Here is a 19,028-nt window from a genome sequence, read left to right as displayed (position 1 = left end):
CTGCCCATGTGCTGGGAAGGCGGTGGGTTGGGTTCCTGGGAAGGCAAAGTGCTCGGGCCCCTGCCGCCCCCGTGGGAGATCCAGATGAGCTCCAAGCCTGGCCCAGATGTGGCTTTGTGGTCATTTGGAGAATGAACCTTTCTCTCTGTCTCTCGCTGTAGCTCTCAAATAAATAAATCTTTCTTTAAAAAGGTAGGTGTAAGACTAAATTCAAGAATAATTTTTTTTCACCAAAGGAATCTTTTGTGGGGAAGAAAAAACCAAACATGGACTCATTGTAAAATCAACTGTACTTTCATGATAATGAAAACAAAATGGGCATGAACTGTGCCTGGGTGCACCCACGCTGTTGGGAAAAACCTCACACACACAGAGATTGCTCCCTGTCACTTAAACAACCAATAACCGACAACAGATCTAAAAAGACTGCCAGCAAGGACGAGCTGGCATCAGCCCCTGCTGGGCCCTGCTGTGTCTGCGCCCCTTCTGTCTCTGGCAGGCGGAAGCATCCACTCACCACTAAGAACCCTGGCTCTGGTGCCTCCCGGTCACTCTCTGGGAAGGAGGGATTTAGCCACCAGAATTGCCAAGGACAATCAGCATGGCTACAAGAACCTTTTGGGTTTTTATTTTTGTTTTTTAAATTATTTATTTGAGAGGTAGAGTTAGAGACATGAAGAGAGGTCTTCCATCCAATGGTTCACTCCCAAGATGGTCACAATGGCTGGAGCTGGGCTGATCTGAAGCCAGGAGCCAGGAGCTTCATCCGGGTCTCCCACGTGGGCGCAGGGACCCAGGGACTTGGGCATCTTTTACTACTTTCCATGCCATAGCAGGGAGTTGGATCAGAGGTGGAGCAGCTGGGACTTGAACCAGCGCCCACATGGGATGCCGGTGCCATAGGCAGAGGCTTAACCCACTACACCACAGCGCCGGCCCCCCTTTTGTTATTTCCAGCTCCTCAAGATGTGTATTAAAACAGTATGGTGGGCCGGCGCCGCGGCTCACTAGGCTAATCCTCCGCCTTGCGGTGCCAGCACACCGGGTTCTAGTCCCAGTCAGGGGGCCGGGTTCTGTCCTGGTTGCCCCTCTTCCAGGCCAGCTCTCTGCTGTGGCCCGGGAGTGCAGTGGAGGATGGCCCAAGTGCTTGGGCCCTGCACCCACATGGGAGACCAGGATAAGTACCTGGCTCCTGCCATTGGATCAGTGCGGTGCGCCGGCGGCCATTGGAGGGTGAACCAACGGCAAAGGAAGACCTTTCTCTCTGTCTCTCTCTCTCACTGTCCACTCTGCCTGTCAAAAACAAAACAAAACAAAACAAAATAAAACAAACAAACAAAAAAACACAGTATGGTGGTCATGTGAAAGTCAGCCCAAGGGGCTGTCGCTCTAAGTGGGAAAAGCCACCACCTGCAGTGCCAGCATCCCATATGGACGCTGGTTCGAGTCCTGGCTGCTCCTCTTCCAATCCAGCTCTCTGCTATGGCCTGGGAAAGCAGTAGAAGATGGCCCAAGTCCTTGGGCTCCTGCACCCATGTGGGAGACCTGGAAGAAGCTCCTGGCTCCTGGCTCCTGGCTTTGGATCAGTGCAGCTCCAGCTGGTGCAGCCATCTGGGGAGTGAACCAGTAGATGGAAGATCTCTCTTCTCTCTCTCTCTCTCTCTGCCTCTCTGGAATTCTGCCTTTCAAACAAATAAATAAATCTTGAAAAAAAAGAAAAAGCCCAAGTTGTTTGAAGAGGCAAATGCAGAGCTGCAGACAGGGGCAGGGGAGTGGCCGGTGCACAGGCCCCGGGCTCGGACGGTTTGGCGGTTTGGCGGAGCAGAGGCCCTGTCTTCACAAATTCCTCCCAAGTCTCTAAGCTTTGTTATTCTCCATATAAATCACCCGCCCGCTTGAAAGTAGTGCATCTGCAAGTGCCGCCCTCAGATTGACGGCATCAGCCCGCCCTGGAAACTTGTTCAAAGTGAACATTCAGGCCACCTCGGGCTGTGGGGGCTGGCAGTCTAGGGGGACAAACTGGAGATGGCGCCTGGGCACGGTCAGGTTCACTAACTGCCCCTTTAAGCCATTTCTGTTCCTTTCCACTTCCGTCTCTGAACACCTGCCTCTCCTCGGCTGTGTGGCTGCTGGGGCCGGTGCACGGGGGGCCTCAGCTTCAGGCTTGGATTTAGGGCTAGCTGGAAGAAGGCCCGGGCTGGAGGCCTGGACGAGAGTGAGTCAGTGCCTCCTGGGCCGAGGTTATTAGAGCTGTTTGCCCACTGGAAGGCTCGGGAACCCCTTTGAAAGAGATACGCGGCGAAACCAACGACCAGGACCACCTACGGAGGTTCAGGTGAGGAACGAGAAGCAAAGCCAAACTAAAACACCAAGACCCCTTACCACTTGCTGAAACTTAAACAGTCCCGCCCCCCCCCCGCCCCCATCAGCGTACTGCATTGAAAGAGACAAGGGCCCCGCCAAGACTCACTGCAGTGGCTTGGAAGGACAAGCGGAAAATTATTTCAAAGCGCAGCACAAATCACATGAAGGGATGGAAATAATGAGACTTGGAGAACAGAGCCAGTCGTCCCAACGTTAAAATATCGTGGTTGCAAAAGGGGGCAAGGGACCAGACGGAGGAGAAGCAGCAATCGAGGAAGAGAAGGAGGAGGTTTGCCTGAGTTGCAGGCAGATCTGAGCTTGCACACGGACAGGGCATAGAAAGCCCCAAGAGCAGGTGTACCTGGAGGCGCAGAACTCCCGGATGCCAAGGTGACGGAAAAACATTTTCGAGGTTCAGACAGGAAGAGCGAGTCATTCACAAGGGAAATTGCATCAGCCCGGCACGGGGCTCGTCGGGGGCAACGCTGGGAGCTACACGTGGGGAACACACAGGAAGGGGTGGCTGCACCAGGGTCTCGTACCCGGCTCCCAGAGCACTCCGTGTTGGGGTAGAAAGCACCATGTGAGGGGCTGAAGGACTCAGAGGGTCACCGTCCCCTTCCTCGCCTGAGGGAAATCCTGAGGGTGCAGAGGGAGGAAGGCGAACAGAACAAAGAGCAAGTGCTGAGTGGCAAACCTGGCGCCCATGTTTCTGCAGCCTGCGAAACCTCTGCTGCAGCCGTCTCTGAACCCTGGGGTCCCTGTGGGCCCCACAGATGCTCAAGTCCCTGATGGCAAATGCCGTGTCCACTTCACATAAGCTAGGCACATGCTCCATTGTACTTTATTTTTTTTATTTAAAAATTTATTTTATTTATTTGAAAGGCAGAGTTACAGAAAGAGGTAGAGAGAGAGAGAGAGAGAGAGAGAGAGAGAGGTCTTCCATCCACTGGTTCACTCCCCAAATAGCCACAACAGCCGGAGCTGTGCTGATCCAAAGCCAGGAGCCAGGAGCTTCCTCCAAGTCTCCCACATGAGTGCAGGGGCCCAAGGACTTGGGCCATCTTCTACTGCTTTCCCAGGCCATAGCAGAGAGCTGGATTGGAAGAGGAGCAGCCGGGACTCGAACCAGTGCCCATATGGGATGCTGGCACTGCAGGCGGTGGGTGGCTTTACCAGCTACGCCACAGCACTGGCCCCTAGATTACTTCTGATACCCAACACAATGTAACTGTCACATAAAGAGCTTTTCTATTGTTTAAATAGGGAATAGTGAAAAGAAAGAAAATTTGTACAGCTTAAGCACAGGCACAATTTTTTTCCCTAAATATTTTCCGTCTGTACTTTGTTGAATTCTTGGTAGAGAACCCGCAGATTTGGGGGGGAATGATTGTACTATCTGAGCAAAACCTAGGAGCTGGAAGCAGAGTGAGAAAGGCAAGTAAAGATATTCTAAAGGTCTCTCTTACTGATAGGAGGAGCAGGAAGCGAAACATCCGAAGGGAAGACATGGTTGTCATTCTTTCAGACAATGGAGATGACACAATCTTACTATTAGTGCCAGGAACAGTACGGTAGAACCTTCTGGAACACCGAGGGGCTAGGGGAAGTGAAACAAGCAGCAGCTTGACCAGAACAGACAAAGAACATACAGAGAGTATAAGAAAGGGAATCGAATGTACCGCTCGCTCCACGTGTGTGTGGACCGTAATGAACCCAAAAGAAAACGTCAAAGGAGGAAGAAGCGGTGGGCATTTGGCTCAGAAGGCCAAGCCGCTGCTCGGGACAAGAGCACCCCGCATGGGAGCACTGGTTTGAGTCCCAGCTACTCTGCTTCTGATCCGGCTCCCTGTACCAGGGAAAGCAGCAGGTATTTGGGTCCCTGCCACTCAACCCACACGGGTGACCAGGGTGGAGCTCCTGGCTTCTGGCTCCCGGTTTCCAGCTGTGGTTGCTGCAGCCATCTGGGGAGTGAACCAGCGGATTGAAGGTCCCCCCCGCCCCGGCTCTCCTCCCTCTCTCTGTCTCTCCTCTCTCCCTCTCTCTCTCCCTCTCTCTGGCTCTCCCTCTCTCTTTGTAACCCTGCCTTTCACATAAATAAATAAATCTTTAAAAGAAAAAGCAATTTGCCTCTGAGTTTTCTAAAATAATAATAAATTAAAAATATTTGCCAAAGCTTTCTTTCTAAAAAAAAAAAACTCAAATAGGTTGGCTTTATTAAGCTCCTCCCTGTACACATTTATCTGCTAATGAAAATTGAAACAGCACGTCAAGATTTCATTATCTTGCAGCTCAAACATTTGGAAGCCAGAATATCTAACTATCTGCTCTAATTATTGTGCTGCAGCTGAAATACCCGATGTTTTCTTTACACCCTTCCCCATGAGTCACTCTGTGCATCAGTTCCTGGGCTGGGCTTCATGTCATTGAAAACACACAGGTCTTCTAAGGCACGTGAGAATACTTGAAACTTATGGTGCTTCTTTGGGTCAAATAAAAAAGAACTGAGGTATATTGGAAGTCGTTTAAATACACTCCAACCACAATTCTATAAATTATGGGGATCAAGGTAGGAAGAGGGGGGCCGGCGCTGTGGCTCAGCGGGTTAACGCCCTGGTTCTAGTCCAGGCTGCTCCTCTTCCAATCCAGCTCTCTGCTATGGCCTGGGAAAGCAGTAGAAGATGGCTCAAGTCCTTGGGCCCCTGCAATCTATGTGAGAGACCAGGAAGAAGCTCCTGGCTCCTGGCTTTTGATCGGCGCAGCTCCGGCCTTTGTGGCCAATTGGGGAATGAACCAGCAGATGGAAGACCTCTCTTTCTCTCTCTCTCTCTCTCTCTCTCTCTCTCTCTCTGCCTCTCCTTCTCTCTGTGTAACTCTGACTTTCAAGTAAAATAAAATTAATCTTAAAAAAAAGTTCCCTCAGGAAAACCCACAAAGACATAAATATATTTGAATATATGAGGATGATCATCTTAGAATTATCTATAAGAAAGTGCTGGAAATAATTAATACACATGAATGTATCATGTAATTAATTAAATTACATATCCATGCAATTTGATACCATGCCATCATTAAAAAGATGAAATTATTTATTTATTCATACAATGTTTATTGACCTGAAAAAATGTTTTACGCATATTATTCAAATGCAAACAAGTAGGGGCTGGCATTGTTAGGCAGTGGTGCATTGGGCTGCTGGCATCCTATGCTGGAGTGCTGGTTTGAGTCCTGGTTGCTCCACTTCTTACTTTTTCCATATTTTTTTTTCTCTAGAGGCTTTCATTTGTACGCATATATTACATCCCTAGAAAAAAATCCCAGGATTTTCCTCCTGTGTGTTTTCGTCTTACCTCTTCTTGGTCCATGACGCCTGCTGGGGTTGTCAGTACAGTAAGAAACCAACCTGGTAGAATGGAAGCCAGTTGTTCTGCATTTTTCTAGATCTTTCTGTTGCACACCAGATCTGGAGCTGATCACCCCATGCTTGCTTTACCTGCCTGTGAAGTTCACAACAATTTTCCCCACTCTGTGATCATCAGTGATCTCGAATTGGCCAATGTGGGCTTCGTCATCGCAGTTAGGAACTTGACCATGATGTTGGAGCATGGCCTAATGAGACCTGGCGGCTACCTCTCTTTTAGCCACTGTCAATGCTCTTGAGGGCTTCGGCCAGCACATTCATGCACCCCGGTACGGCTCAGCCAATGAGGGAAAGTCCAGGGGCCGCAAACTCAGCCAGGGCCACTGTCTCTCCCAGCAGTCATAGCTCCGGCTCGCCAGCAGTGTGGCCTACACCCCATGTGCCAGAGTCGCCAAGTGCAGACTGTGGAGTGCCTGGGGCATGGCTCTCCGGGCTACTCCATTTCCAATCCAGTTCTCTGCTAATGTGCCACCAGGGAAGGCAGCAAAAGATGGTCAAATAATATTTTTCTAAAATGCAAAAAAAAAAAAAAAAAGTGCCCCCTGTTTCTCTTAGGGCACTTGATTTTTTTTTTTTTTTTGGTCCTCAGTCCTCCAGGGGCTAATGCCCACCTCCCCCTACCCAGACGTCTCCCCAGAATTGGGTCAGGTAGAGGATCTGTGGGGAGCAGAGCCCACACAGACTGGCTTCTGGAATGGCTATAAACCTAATTATTTTGGTCTCTTGTCCTTTTACACTCAGGGCACTCCTAATTTTTTATTTTTAGTTTTTTTTTGCAAGGCAGAGAGAGACAGATGGGGGGGGGAGAGAGAGAGAGAGAGAGAATCTCCCATCTGCTGATTCACTCCCAAGTGCCCACAATAGCCAGGGCCAGGCTGGGCTGAAAGCAGGAGTGGGGAATTCAGTCCAGGTCTCCCACGTGGGTGGTAGGAACTTGACTGCCTGAGCCATCCCCCATGCCCTCCCCGGGGGTGTGTGTGTGTGTGTGTGTGTGTGCATCAGCAGGAAGCTGGAATCGGAGGCAGAGCTGGGACTGGAAAACAGGCACTCCGATGTGCAATGTGGGCTTAGCAGATGTACCAAATGCCCACGCAGGAGTCTCCTAACTTTAGTGTCCATTCTATAGCCCTGGCAACTGTGAACTTCCCAGAGTTGCCTCGAATCTGTGCAGGAGGATCCTCTCCTGGGGGTGCGAGGCGGGGAGCCGGGAAGGAGTTCAAGTGGGAAAGAGGTGTGGGCAGGTTCCAGGGAGCGGCAGTGGCACAGAGAAGGTGACACTGGATGTTGGCCCAGATTCTCAGCCCCTCCCACCGCAGAGTCTTGCCTCTTGCAAACACAGCTACCAACAGCGCCCATCACAGAGTGTTTTTTTTTTTTTTTAGATTTATTTATTTATTTATTTGAAAAGTAGAGTTACAGAGAGGCAGAGGCAGGCAGAGAGAGAGAGGTCTTCCATCTGCTGGTTCACTCCCCAGATGGCCACAACAGCCAGAGCTATACCAATCAGAGGCCAGGAGCCAGGAACTTCTTCCGAGTCTCCCATGTGGGTGCAGGGGCCTAAGGACTTGGGTCATCTTCCCCTGCTTTCCCAGGCCATATCAGAGAGCTGGATCAGAAGTGGAGGAGCCAGGACTAGAACCAGCGCCCATATGGGATGCCAGCACTACAGGCTGGGGCTTTAACCTGCTGCGCCGCAGCACCGGCCCCAGAGCGGGTCTTAACAAATGAGTGCATAAAAAGGAAGAGGGTGAGTTTATTGTTGCACTGGGAGATGTACAAACTGAAGCTCTGAGCCCTTCTCAGACTTTGGGGGCCTGGTCTCTCTGGGTGACCCCCACCCTCCCTAAATCTGTAAGGCCCCTCAAGCCTCCCACTAATGGGGTTCCTGTGAGCAGCCCATGGGGATGCGGGCCCGGGGGTCACCCCCATGCCGAGTCTGTGCTCAGGCCCACAGGGGTGCACAGACTCCCAAAACCTGAAGTTCCTGGCTGGGGTCTTGCATGCAGGCCCCCCCTACCCTGATTCAAAGCCAAGTTTACAAGTGCAGAGAGGAGCCCTGGTCCCCGGCGTGGCAGGCTGGGACGAGCTTGGTGGTATCATCTGTGGTAAGGGCATCCTGATCTTCACGCGTGGCAGGACCAAGAGCGAGGCGTCACCAGCCCCCAGAAGCTTGTCTGGACCAGAGGAGAGGGGAATGGGGAATGACCCACCGTGTGGATCTAAGACGTGGAGCCCATCGCCCCCCAGCCGGGGCCTGGCTGCTGGGAGGGGGCGGGGTCTCACCTGGGGCAGGGGGCAGTGCCGCTGTGCGTACCACTCCTGGCAGTACAGGCTGACCTGGATTCCCTGGCCCAGGAACAGCAGAGTCCACATCAGCACGTTCCACGCTGGGCCCGTGTGCTGGTCATTCATTGTGAAGTTCAGCAGCCCTGGCATGGGGCGGGGCGGGGGGGGGGCGTCACCCTAGCTCCAGGTAGCCAGGTCCGACTCCCCTCCCACCGCGGGGTTGCTGGGAAGGGCTAAACTGGAAGCCCCCTGCTGGGGACGACCTTGAACCCTGATGCAGAAACCCATGGAGGCCTTAAGTGGCTCTCGTGGAATCTAGACCCCCGGAGTCCACGGGTCAGGACCCAGGTCCCCTGCTGAAGCCCCCAGCCTCCCTTCATCTTCCTCTCTCTGAGCGGCTGCCCACATGCTCCGCCCCTACTTGCAACCCTCCCCCGCCTCCCCGCCTCCCTGAAGGTCCTGGCTGTGCAGGACCAGGACGGAGGCCTCCCCACCCCCTCTAGCTGGCTCCCCTTGGGCGGCACAGAGAGCAAGCTCACCTCCAATGACGAGGAAGAGCATGAACATCACAGGGTAGAAGAACCCCAGGACGAAGCAGAAGATGTATTCGTGGACCATGGCAGAGACCAGGAACACGCCCAGCATGGCTGCGCCTCGGGCCCGGCCACCAAGGAGCTGGCGGGACGAGGGGCAGAGTGAGGAGTGAGCCACTGCACTGAGACCCTCCATGAGAAGCCCCTGGCTTAAGGATGCCAAGAGGGAGCATGGTGCAGCGGGGCCGGAAGAGCAGACATCCGTCTTAACTTGAGTGCGCCTGCTGGCCCACGGGGCCACGGCTGCAATGGTTGAGTGCGGGCATCATAATACTTACTTGTCCGAGTTTTACTGTGAGGAGCAAGCGGAAGTCCTGGGCAAGGGAAAAGTGCTATAGGCATGCTCCTTGGAAGATTAAGGACCAATGGAATCAGAGATACAGCCGCAAGGGAGGCAGAAGCCGAGGGAGGGAGGGAGGGAGGGAGAGAGGGAGGGGAGGGCCCAGGGAGAGCTGTCCCGAGGGGAGCCGTACCCACAGCCCGTCCTGGTACACGTAGCCGTACAGCCAGTCGTGCACCACCACGTTCCAGGTGCGGTAGTAGTTGGAGAAAGACGTGGAGTTCCACCAGTCCTGGGAAAGGAGCAGGGGAGCGTCCCCCACCAGCTCCACCCCGCACCCTGCCCCAGGGTCTTTCCTCCCCTGACAGCAGGCACTCGCCCACCCAGTGCCCCTCCCGGACCCGGGGGACCCTGCCCTCCCTGCGCGGCCCCTCTCAGGAGAAGGACACAGAAGCACTTGGCCCTGGCTTCAGGGGGCGGCGGCGTAGCCACGCCTAGACACCGGCACCTCTCACCGTGGGAGGTCAGCAGCCGTGGAGGTGACACCCAACACGGCCCCCATCTTCCCTCTCCCCCCTCCCCTACCCCGGGGCCCTCCCTGCCTCCAGCTCCAATTGGCCCAGGCCCAGGCCCCACCCGGTAGAACATCCTGTCTCCAAATCGCAGCATCTCAGCGAAGGCGTTGAGCCAGCAGTGGAGGAAGGCAAAGAAAATGAGGAACAGCATGAAGATGCCTGGCAGGCGGGGAGAAGGGGCTGCGGTCAGAGTGGCCGGGCCTGGGCCTCCGCCCCGCCCCAGCAGCCCTGGTCTGGGCTCTCAGGGGGCCCCTGCAGAGCAACCAGGGGCCCAGCTCTCACCAATTTGTCATTGAGAAATTCACTAACTCATCTGTTTGCTCATGCACATTTACTTGGCTGGATGTTGGGAACACAGCAGTTCACAGAGTGGCCGAAGCCAGAGACACACACCCACAGAAACGGAGACAGAGCCACGGCCAAGCAGGTGTCCAGGTCAAAGGTCACGGGAGTTAAGCATGGTGGCCACGCGTGTGGACGGAGCAAGGGAGGGGTGAGTCATCCTAACTGGCTGAACAAGGAAGGCTTCTCAGAGGAGGGAGCGCTTCACCACGGGGCCACCAAGAAGGAACACGGCTGGAGCATGGAGAAATGGCATTTCGAGCTGTGGGGCCAGTGTGAGCACAGGCCTGGGGTCATGGAAGCACACGTCTTTCAGGGGACGGCTGGGTGTGTGGACAGACGAGAAATAGACTGGTGCTGCGTGGGAAGGGGCCTTGAGCGCCGGACTCAGGGCTCAGATCTCCAGACGCCCCAGCAATGGGGACTCCCTGGAGCTTCTGAAACAGGGTAGGGAATGGTGAAGTCAGCCAGGGCAGCGGTGTCTGGGGACAGACGGCAGAGGAGGGACGAGGGTGGCAGAGACAGTGATGAAGAGGCTGAACTGAGACCACGGCAGTTAGCCCGGAGGCGGAGACAGCAGAAGGCATTGTTGAGACCCCTGCAAGGTGCCCAGGGGGGATCTAGCCAGGGCCCAGGTGGCTGCAGCGCCCCCTGGTGGGCTCACCTGGCAACGTGGCGTGCAGGATGGAGAGCACCAGTGTCCGGGTGCTGAAGGGCTCTCGGCTCATGTTGGCAAAAACGGGGACACAGAGACGGCTCAGGATGAAGCAGGCATAGAGGACGCAGCCCAGAGCCTGCAGAGCGAGGTGGGGGTGCGCGGTGGTGAGAGCCCCCACCCCCCACCCCTGGCAGCTGCCTCTTCACTCTGCAGTTGGACCTCCGACCCAGCACCTGCCTCTTCCCTGAGCCGCCAGCCCTCGCCTCCCTCACTCCCGCGGGCGCCCCTGCTCCGCCACCCTTCTCCCGCATCATCTGACCTGCGCCAAGTTCTTGGCCACATAATTCCACCTGATGCTGGGTGTCCTGCAGCAGCAAGGAGAAGGGTATGTTTCTCAACCCTGCTCAGGAGGGACCCCAACTTCGGGGAACTTCTCCCTGCAGCTTGCTCAAGTGGCTGGGGCCTGGGAGGATGATCTGGGGAGCCCGGGGTCTCCAGCACCTTGGGCTGCTCCACAGCCGAAGTGGCAGGTCCGTTTCTACTTGAGTATCTACCAAGGCAACCAACTGGGGTGCACAGGACTTTCAGTACTAACTCGGGACAATCCCAGGGGAATAAGGACCACCAGTGGCCTTAGTCACTGGAGTGTCATCATGGACTGGGCAAGGAGAAGGGGTAGCCTGCCTGCCATGTATCCCCCAGCCCCGGGCAAGTGGCTGGTGCCTGGGCTCCATGGAGAGCAGAGTGGGAGGCGAGGCCCTTGTGGGGCCCTGGCATTTGGGGAAGGGGTACAGGGTCTCACCTGGGGTACGTGTCCCTGTAGATGAGTGTGGGACAGAAGAGGAAGTAGAGGTAGCTGGAGAAACTGGGGGCCTGGGTCCCCTCACCTGGGGAGGAAGCAGGAGGTGGATCAGTGAGGGGCAGGGCAGAGGGCACAGGTGAGCAGGCTGTAGGGGGTAGAGATGGACTGTGGCACGGGTGGTTAAAGTCCCAGCCTGAGGCGCCAGCATCCCATGTGGGCACCAGTTCGAATCCCGGCTGCTCCACTTCCAATCTAGCTCTCTGCTATGGCCTGGGAAAGCAGAAAAAGATGGCCCAAGTCCTTGGAACCCTGCACCTATGTGGGAGACCCAGAAGAAGCTCCTGGCTCCTGGCTTCAGATTGGCTCAGCTCTGGCCATTGTGGCCATCTAGGGAGTGAACCAGCAGATGGAATACTTCTCTCTCTCTGTCTCTAACTCTCTCTGTAACTCTCTTTCAAATAAAGAAGTTACTAAATAAAGAAAAACAAGGGTTGAATGGTGGGGGAGGTGGGGCAGGAGTTGAAGCTGCTCTCTGGCGCCCCCTGTTGGCTTCCAGGCATCCCGTTTTCTGGCCCAGGAGGTGTGTGGCCAAGCTGCGTTTGACACCGGGAATTCCAGGTCCCCTTCTCCTTTCCCTTCTCTCCTGACTTCCTGGGTCTTTCCAGGCTGAGTGGGAAACAGGAAAGCATGGGAAGCGAGGCTGGGCAAGGTGGGCCCAGGCAGGCAGTGCTATGCCACGGCCACTGCACCTGCTGGCTTCCTTCCGCTAGCCTGGAGGGCCGAGTTCACTACAGGGCCGGATAAGGGCCTCACCTCCTCTGGATGAAAGGATTCCAGGCACAGACTCTCGCAGGAAGGAGTAGGTTTTCATCAGGAACCGGACCTGAGGTGGCAGGGAACGGGGCCAGGTCGCTGTGTGGCTCTGCGCAAAGCACTCAACCTCTCTGCTCTCTCTGGTTGGCTGCCCTCAACAGCCTAACACCGAGGGGCCAGGCGAGGCCAGGGTGGAATCCTCATGCGACCCACCCCTGGGGGTGCTCTTTTTCCTGGCAGGAGGAGCCCCCCCCTAGCCCCGCGCCCTTGGAATGAGCACCCCCTCTTCCCGGGCCGCCTCACCTGCTCAAAGACCAGGATGCAGCGGGAGGCGGGCGGCAGCTGGTGCTGCACAGCCACGTGCACTGGGAGTGCGCACAGCAAGGTGGCGTGGGCGGCCAGCATCGCGCAGCCCAGGCCGGCCCCCAGCGCCCATGCGCGGCTGGAACTTGGCCATGCCCACAGCCGCAGGGCCTGGTAGGGCACCAGCAGGGTGGACAGGAACATGGGGACCCATGTCACCAGCGCCAGGGGCAGCTGCCCAAAGCTGAAGATCAGTAGGTCCAATTCCAGCACCAGCCTGGGGTGGGGGGAAAGAGATAAAGTTGACAAAGGCGCGCGGGCCCTGGACCCCTTCCTATTCTCACGGGAGGGGTTGGAATGTGATGACCTTCAGAGTCCTCTGAGGAGGACTCAGCACCCTGGACGCCACAAGTGGTGTGGGTTTTGTTGGTTTAAGATTTATTTATTTGAAAGGCCGAGCCACAGAGAGAGGGGAGAGGGAGGGAGAGATCTTCTGTCTGCTGGTTCACTCCCCACGTGGCCTCAACAGCCAAGTCTGGGCCAGGCCAAAGCCAGGAGCCAGGAACTCCATCCACTTGCCCACACGGATGGCAGGGACCCACGTACTTGGGCTAGCACCTGCTGTTGTCCCAGGCATGGGAGCAGAGAGCTGGATCCTCAGACATGGAGCATCAGGGACTGGAACTGGCCCTCTGCTATGTGATACAGTGTTGCATGCGGCGCCTCCCCTGCCTTGCTACAGGCCAATGCCTGCCCCCTGGGAGTGTTCAGCTAGGAGGTGTGTAGAGTGTAACTTCCATTTCCTTTAGCATTGATCCTTTAGAGTACTGCTACTTGTAGACTTGAGCTACTAGAGTGCAGGTTGTTCAGTGTCTTGTTTGCCAAGGTGAAAACGTGGGAACAAGAAGTTAGCTTAAGATGGCATCCCACATCAGCGTGCCCAGGTTCTGCTCCAGGCTCCGACTCCAGCTTCCTGCTAATGCGTACCAGGAGGCAGCAGTGACCGCTCAAGTACCTGAGTCCCTGCCACCAGGTAGGAGACTTGGGTTGCCTTTCTGGCTCCCAGCTTGGGCTTTGCCCCAGCGCCAGCCATTGCAAGCATTTGTGAAACTAGCAAATGGAATCTCTCTCTCTCTCTCTCTCTCAAATAAATCAAGTTATTTTTTTAATCCCTTAAGATGAACAAAAAAGGACAAAACGAAGAGAATCTGGCACTTCTGTCCTCTGCAGTCATTAACATGAATGGGCTGACGTGGAAAGATCCCAAGGTAGACGCTTAGGGAGTAGAAACCCATTGTGTGGCCGGTGCCGTGGTGCAGTAGGTTAATCCTCCGCCTGAAGCATTGGTATCCCATATGGGCGCTGGTTTGAGACCCAGCTACTCCACTTCTGATCCAGCTCTCTGCTATGGCCTGGGAAGGCAGAAGATGGCCCAAGTCCTTGGGCCCCTGCACCTGCGTGGGAGACCTGGAAGAAGCTCTTGGCTCCTGGCTTTGAATTGGTGCAGCTCCAGTCACTGCAGCCATCTGGGGAGTGAACCACCGGATGGAAGACCTCTCTCTCTCTCTCTCTTTCTCTCCTTCTCTTTCTGTGTAACTCTGACTTTCAAATAAATAAATAAATCTTTTTTAAAAAGTGTATTTGGACATTTTACTGAGATCTTGTCCTTGTAATCCTTGTGCAATTAACAATAAAAATTTTGCCAAGAGGAAATGCTATTTATTGCTGTGCCTGTAGCTCTAAGCCCCGGTTGGGGTGAAGTGGGGAGACCTACAGAACACCCCCCAGGGTGCACAGCCCTCTGAGGCTCAGCCTCGCAGTGGGGGGTGCTCTGTGCAGATCAGATCCTGTGTGTCTTCCCCACAAGGCTTGGGAGGGTGTCTGCCTCCTCGGATCTCTGGTCCCGGGCCCCCAGGGCTGGTATTCAGCTGGCGCCCAATGCATGCTTCTCAGGGAGTGTGTGCAGTTGTGCCTGTGCACATACACTCCAACGTCTGCCTCAGGACTAGGTCCCCAGTGAGAAGTGTTTGAGAGGGGGCGTGGTATCCACAGAAAGGCTGGCCCTGGGAAGACAGGCCTTGGAGCCTTTTTTTTTTTTTTGACAGGCAGAGTGGACAGTGAGAGAGAGAGACAGAGAGAAAGGTCTTCCTTTGCCGTTGGTTCACCCTCCAATGGCCGCCGTGGCCAGCGCGCTGCGGCTGGCGCACCGCGCTGATCCGATGGCAGGAGCCAGGAGCCAAGTGCTTTTCCTGGTCTCCCATGGGGTGCAGGGCCCAAGCACTTGGGCCATCCTCCACTGCACTCCCTGGCCACAGCAGAGAGCTGGCCTGGAAGAGGGGCAACCGGGACAGAATCCGGCGCCCCAACCGGGACTAGAACCCAGTGTGCCGGCGCCGCTAGGCGGAGGATTAGCCTAGTGAGCCGCGGCGCCGGCCAAGGCCTTGGAGCCTTCTAAGGCTGGGGAGGGGAGAGTGCCCAGGGATGCTTTAGGAGGGAAGATCGCTGAGGGCAATGTTCAATAATGAAAGGGGCAGGGCTGGCACTGTGGCACAGTGGGTTAAAGCCCTGGCCTATGGCACTGGCATGCCATATGGGTACCGGTTTGAATTGCAGCTGCTCCACTTCCAATCCAGCTCCCTGCTAATGCACCTGGGAAAGCAGTAGAAGATGGCCCAAGTGCTTAGGCCCCTGTACCCATGTGGCAGAGCTGGAAGAAGCTCCTGGCTCCTGGCTTTGGATCAGCTCAGCTCCGGCCATTGAGGCCATTTGGGGAGTGAACCAGCAGATGAAAGACCTCTCCCCACCCCCGTAACTCTTTCAAATAAATAAGATAAATATTTTTAAAATAATAATGATGATGATGAAAGGGGCAACCTGTGCCCTCTTGAGTCAAGGGTGGGTAGAACACTAAGAACCCAGCGGCTCCGATCTGATCCGTGCACCTGCCCCAGGTTGGGGAGGAGGGGGCGGGGCTACCTGTCATCATCGGTGAAGTCGATGGCCAGGGCGCTGATGATGAAGACACACAGGCCGGCGATGAACATGTGGTAGATGGTGCGGAAGTGCTGCACCTCCATCAGCTCGCTGGAGAGACAGCGTGGGAGGGGCCTCAGGCACTGTGTACGTGCACGCAGGCAGGGGGCGCTGTGGTCCAGAACTGTCTGCTCAGTGCTGTGATGTAGCTGAGGCTTCTCACCCCAGAGTCTCCCTCAACCTCGCTCGTGGCAAATGGGGGAATCTGGACCATAGCAGCTCTCTCACGTCCTCCCCACAAACCACCAGAGCTGGGGGGTGCGGTAGGAAGCCAGGTATCCTGGATCCCACCCCTCTGCATCCCTCTCGTCCCCCGTGCGTGCCCCTGACTTACTCAAGCAAGGACTTGCGGGTGATGAAAACTTTCCTTTTGCCTGGCGGTGGCTCCCGTGCCCTGAATTGAGATGGTTGTTCAGGGTCAAGGGCCCCAAGGAAGACGGCAGTGGGCAGAGGACAGGAGGGTTAGGAGGACCAGATGAGGACGACGGACGGGGGAAGACGGAAGCCATGGTCATTGCCAAGACCGGTGAAGGATGCAGGTTCACGGCTCGCACTGAGGAGCCGACTGCAGCCGTCCCAGCCCCCCCACGCCTCAGACTCACCTGCTCAAGGAGTGTGGGGGAGCCGAGGGCAGAGGTTTGCCTTGCAGCGGGTGCGACTGTACAGCCTCCCACATGGCCCGATCCAGCAGTTCCCGCAGCTGTCCCTCTGCTTGTTCCAGTAATCGCCTCTTCACAGCCTACAGGACAGAGCCAGGGCGCGACCTCGGTCCCTCCAGCCACTCAGCCATCATTCCACTTATCAAGCACTCACTGAGCCTCACCCTGGGCCAAGCACAGTGCTGACAGAGGTAGCGACAGGAAGAATACACGTGGCTGCTGCCCAGAGGGGCCCCACGCACTGACCCCTTCCTGGCTCCGTGGGCAGCAGTGAGGATCAAGAATGACAGCAGGGGAGCCGGCGCTGTGGTGCAGTGCGTTAAGCTGCTGCCTGTGATGCTGGCATCCCATATGGGCGCTGGTTCGAGTCCTGGCTGCTCCACCTCTGATCCAGCTCCCTGCTAAAGTGCCTGGGAAAGCAGCAGAAGATGGCCCAAGTGCTTGGGCCCCCCACCACTCATTTAGGGGACCAGGGTGGAGTTCCAGGCTTCTGGTTTAGGCTTGGCCCATCTGCTGGCCATGGCAGGCATTTGGGGAGATTGACGATCTCCCCTTTCCCGGCTGCCCTGATCTCTCCCTGTCTCTCTACAGAGACAGAAGGAGAAATAAATTTTCCATATGCTGGTTCGTTCCCCCAAATAGCTGCAATGGCCGGGGTTGGGCTAGGTGGAAGCCAGGAGCCAGGAGCATCACCTGGGTCTCCCACATGGGTGCAGAGGCCCAGGCACTTGGGCCATCCTCCGCTGTTTCCCCAGGCACATACGCAGGGAGCTGGATTGGAAGTGGAGCAGCCGGTACTTGAACTGGCGCCCATATGGGATGCCAGTGCTGCAGGCTGTGGCTTCACTCACTGCACCACAGCACTGGCCCCAAGATATAAATATCTTTAAAAAAAAAAAAAAAAAAGACAGCAAGCAGGGGGCAGGTGTTTGGCCCAGCAGGGAAGATACGAGAGCCCATTTCAGAGGGGCTGATTCCTGCCTCAAGCTCCTGACTGGTTTCCTGCTAATGCAGACCCTAGGGGGCAGTGGTGACTGAAAGTGTGGGGTCCCTGCCACCCATGAGCAGGACCTGGCTATGGCCCAGCCCTGTCCCAGCCACTGCGGACATTTGGGGTGTGAACCAGTGGATGAGCACTGTTTCTCTCTCTCTCTCTCTCTCTCTCTCTCTCAAATTAATTAAAAAAATTTTTTTAAAGAAAAAGAATGGCAGCAGGAGCAGCACTCTGGCTCCCTGAATTCCCGATCGCTCAATCCTCTCGCTCCTACCCCTGACCGCTAACCCCGCTAACAGGAGTCTCTCTCCCATCCTCACCCTGGGCACCTGCACTTGGAGCCCCGCATTCCCCGACCTTTGAACTCAGGGACCAGTCGTCTGTATCACCAAGCCAGTCCTCACCCCACCTCCCGCCACCCCAGGACCTGGCCTCCGACGTCCCCCACCTCCATATGTTGCATCCATTGCGCCAAGTCTGGGGCTCTGTGCGTCTCAGTGTCTCCTAGAGGGAGGGGTCGAAGGGCACACTCAAAGGGGAGGAGTCAGCATCCTGTGCCTGCTGCAGGCCTAGGAGCATCTTTTTTTTTTTTTTTTTTTTTTTTTTTTTTTTTTTGACAAGCAGAGTGGACAGTGAGAGAGAGACAGAGAGAAAGGTCTTCCTTTGCCGTTGGTTCACCCTCCAATGGCCCCCGCGGCCGGCTGATCCCATGGCAGGAGCCAGGTACTTATCCTGATCTCCCATGGGGTGCAGGGCCCAAGCACTTGGGCCATCCTCCACTGCACTCCCTGGCCACAGCAGAGAGCTGGCCTGGAAGAGAGGGAACCGGGACAGAATCTGGCGCCCCGACCGGGACTAGAACCCGGTGTGCCGGCGCCGCAAGGCGGAGGATTAGCCTAGTGAGCCACGGCGCCAGCCTGGAGCATCTTCTATCCAGGAAGTGCTTCTGCCCCCAGCCACCCACATCTGGTAACACGGGTGGGGCAGGTGGGAAGCGAAGATATTTTTGCAGTGGTTGACAGGCCTGTGGCAAGCAGGGGGCTGGTGCCATTTCTGTCACCAGGACGCTCAGGGCATGGGAAGTTGCTGACCTCGCTCTGCGGTTAAGGGGTCGGCAGGAGAAGGCAAGGCCGTAGCTTGGGGGATCCCATTTTCTCCTCCAAACCCCAGCTCGGTGGTGTGGGGAGAGGACAGCAGGAGGGGCGGAAGCCAGGCTACACGGCATCCCTACCCCAGCGCACCAGAACTTTCTGCTCACCTTGCCCAGGGGGGTGCTCCTCCTGCTCCCCGCACAGGCCTCCCCTTCTCCGCACGTGGGCTCCACCTGGCTCCATGGTGTGGCTCTCCAGTCTTGAGGGGACAGCCGGCTGCTGTGCCCGCTGCTCCCTGGCTCAGCACGCCCTGCTCCGTGCTTGTCCCCGCTCGGCTCCCGGCTGTCAGCTCCAAGGACTAAAGTCCTTTTAGGAGGAGGGGGCCTCTGGGAACGTGATAGGTTATCTAAGAGCAGCGCTTCTGCAGGGCCAGCCTCATCCCTCCAGCTCCCCAACCACCAGCTGGCCGGCCGCCGCCCGGCTTCAAGCCGGGAGGGGGACTTTGCCTCTCCCAGGGCTTATCGCCTGTGGCACTGCTGGCCTTCCAGGCTGTCAACCGGCAGGCTGAAGGTCGGGCAGGACTCAGAGACATCCTTGTGGCCCAGGCATTCAGCTGCCTTGGAGCACGGGATCAGGTGTGCGACTGTGGATGCTGGGTGCCAGGGCTCGGCCACATCTGCTGGGGTCAGCGGGCAGGCAGAGAGGAGCGAAAAACAGAGCAGAACTGGGCACACAGGCCGCGCCTGGCATTGTCACACCCACACAACGGCCATTGTCACGTACTGGCCGAGTGATTTCCAGGCGAGTGACT

At 56.2% G+C, this 19,028-nt stretch overlaps 1 protein-coding gene and 1 pseudogene across 2 annotated transcripts; both read right to left on the bottom strand.

The window, feature by feature from the left end:
• Nucleotides 1-5,535: 5,535 nt before the first annotated feature.
• LOC127491017 (small ribosomal subunit protein uS8 pseudogene) lies at nt 5,536-6,166 on the bottom strand (annotated as a pseudogene).
• Nucleotides 6,167-7,153: 987 nt separating this feature from the next.
• Nucleotides 7,154-18,595, bottom strand: SOAT2 (sterol O-acyltransferase 2). 2 transcript variants are annotated; one of them, XM_008256501.5, is made up of 15 exons: nt 18,385-18,595; nt 17,575-17,630; nt 16,076-16,212; nt 15,808-15,867; nt 15,417-15,524; nt 12,441-12,717; nt 12,138-12,207; nt 11,325-11,409; nt 10,842-10,887; nt 10,529-10,658; nt 9,584-9,681; nt 9,141-9,239; nt 8,614-8,749; nt 8,072-8,217; nt 7,154-7,962 (listed from the first exon to the last, which is right to left on the bottom strand). In XM_008256501.5, the coding sequence occupies exons 1-15, from the start codon at nt 18,458-18,460 to the stop codon at nt 7,912-7,914; spliced, it is 1,575 nt and encodes a 524-aa protein (XP_008254723.1). In that variant the 5' UTR covers nt 18,461-18,595; the 3' UTR covers nt 7,154-7,911. The 2 variants fall into 2 exon arrangements, with proteins under 2 accessions (XP_008254723.1, XP_051701503.2); XM_051845543.3 differs by lacking the exons at nt 17,575-17,630; nt 18,385-18,595 and adding an exon at nt 16,379-16,534.
• Between the last annotated feature and the right edge of the window lie 433 nt (nt 18,596-19,028).

This window comes from Oryctolagus cuniculus, chromosome 11, assembly GCF_051225735.1.
Source record: "Oryctolagus cuniculus isolate XC-2025 breed Fujian yellow rabbit chromosome 11, ASM5122573v1, whole genome shotgun sequence".
Taxonomy (NCBI): domain Eukaryota; kingdom Metazoa; phylum Chordata; class Mammalia; order Lagomorpha; family Leporidae; genus Oryctolagus; species Oryctolagus cuniculus.
The sequence above is the reverse complement of the archived record's forward strand: the minus strand, read 5'-3'. Positions and strand labels throughout refer to the sequence as shown.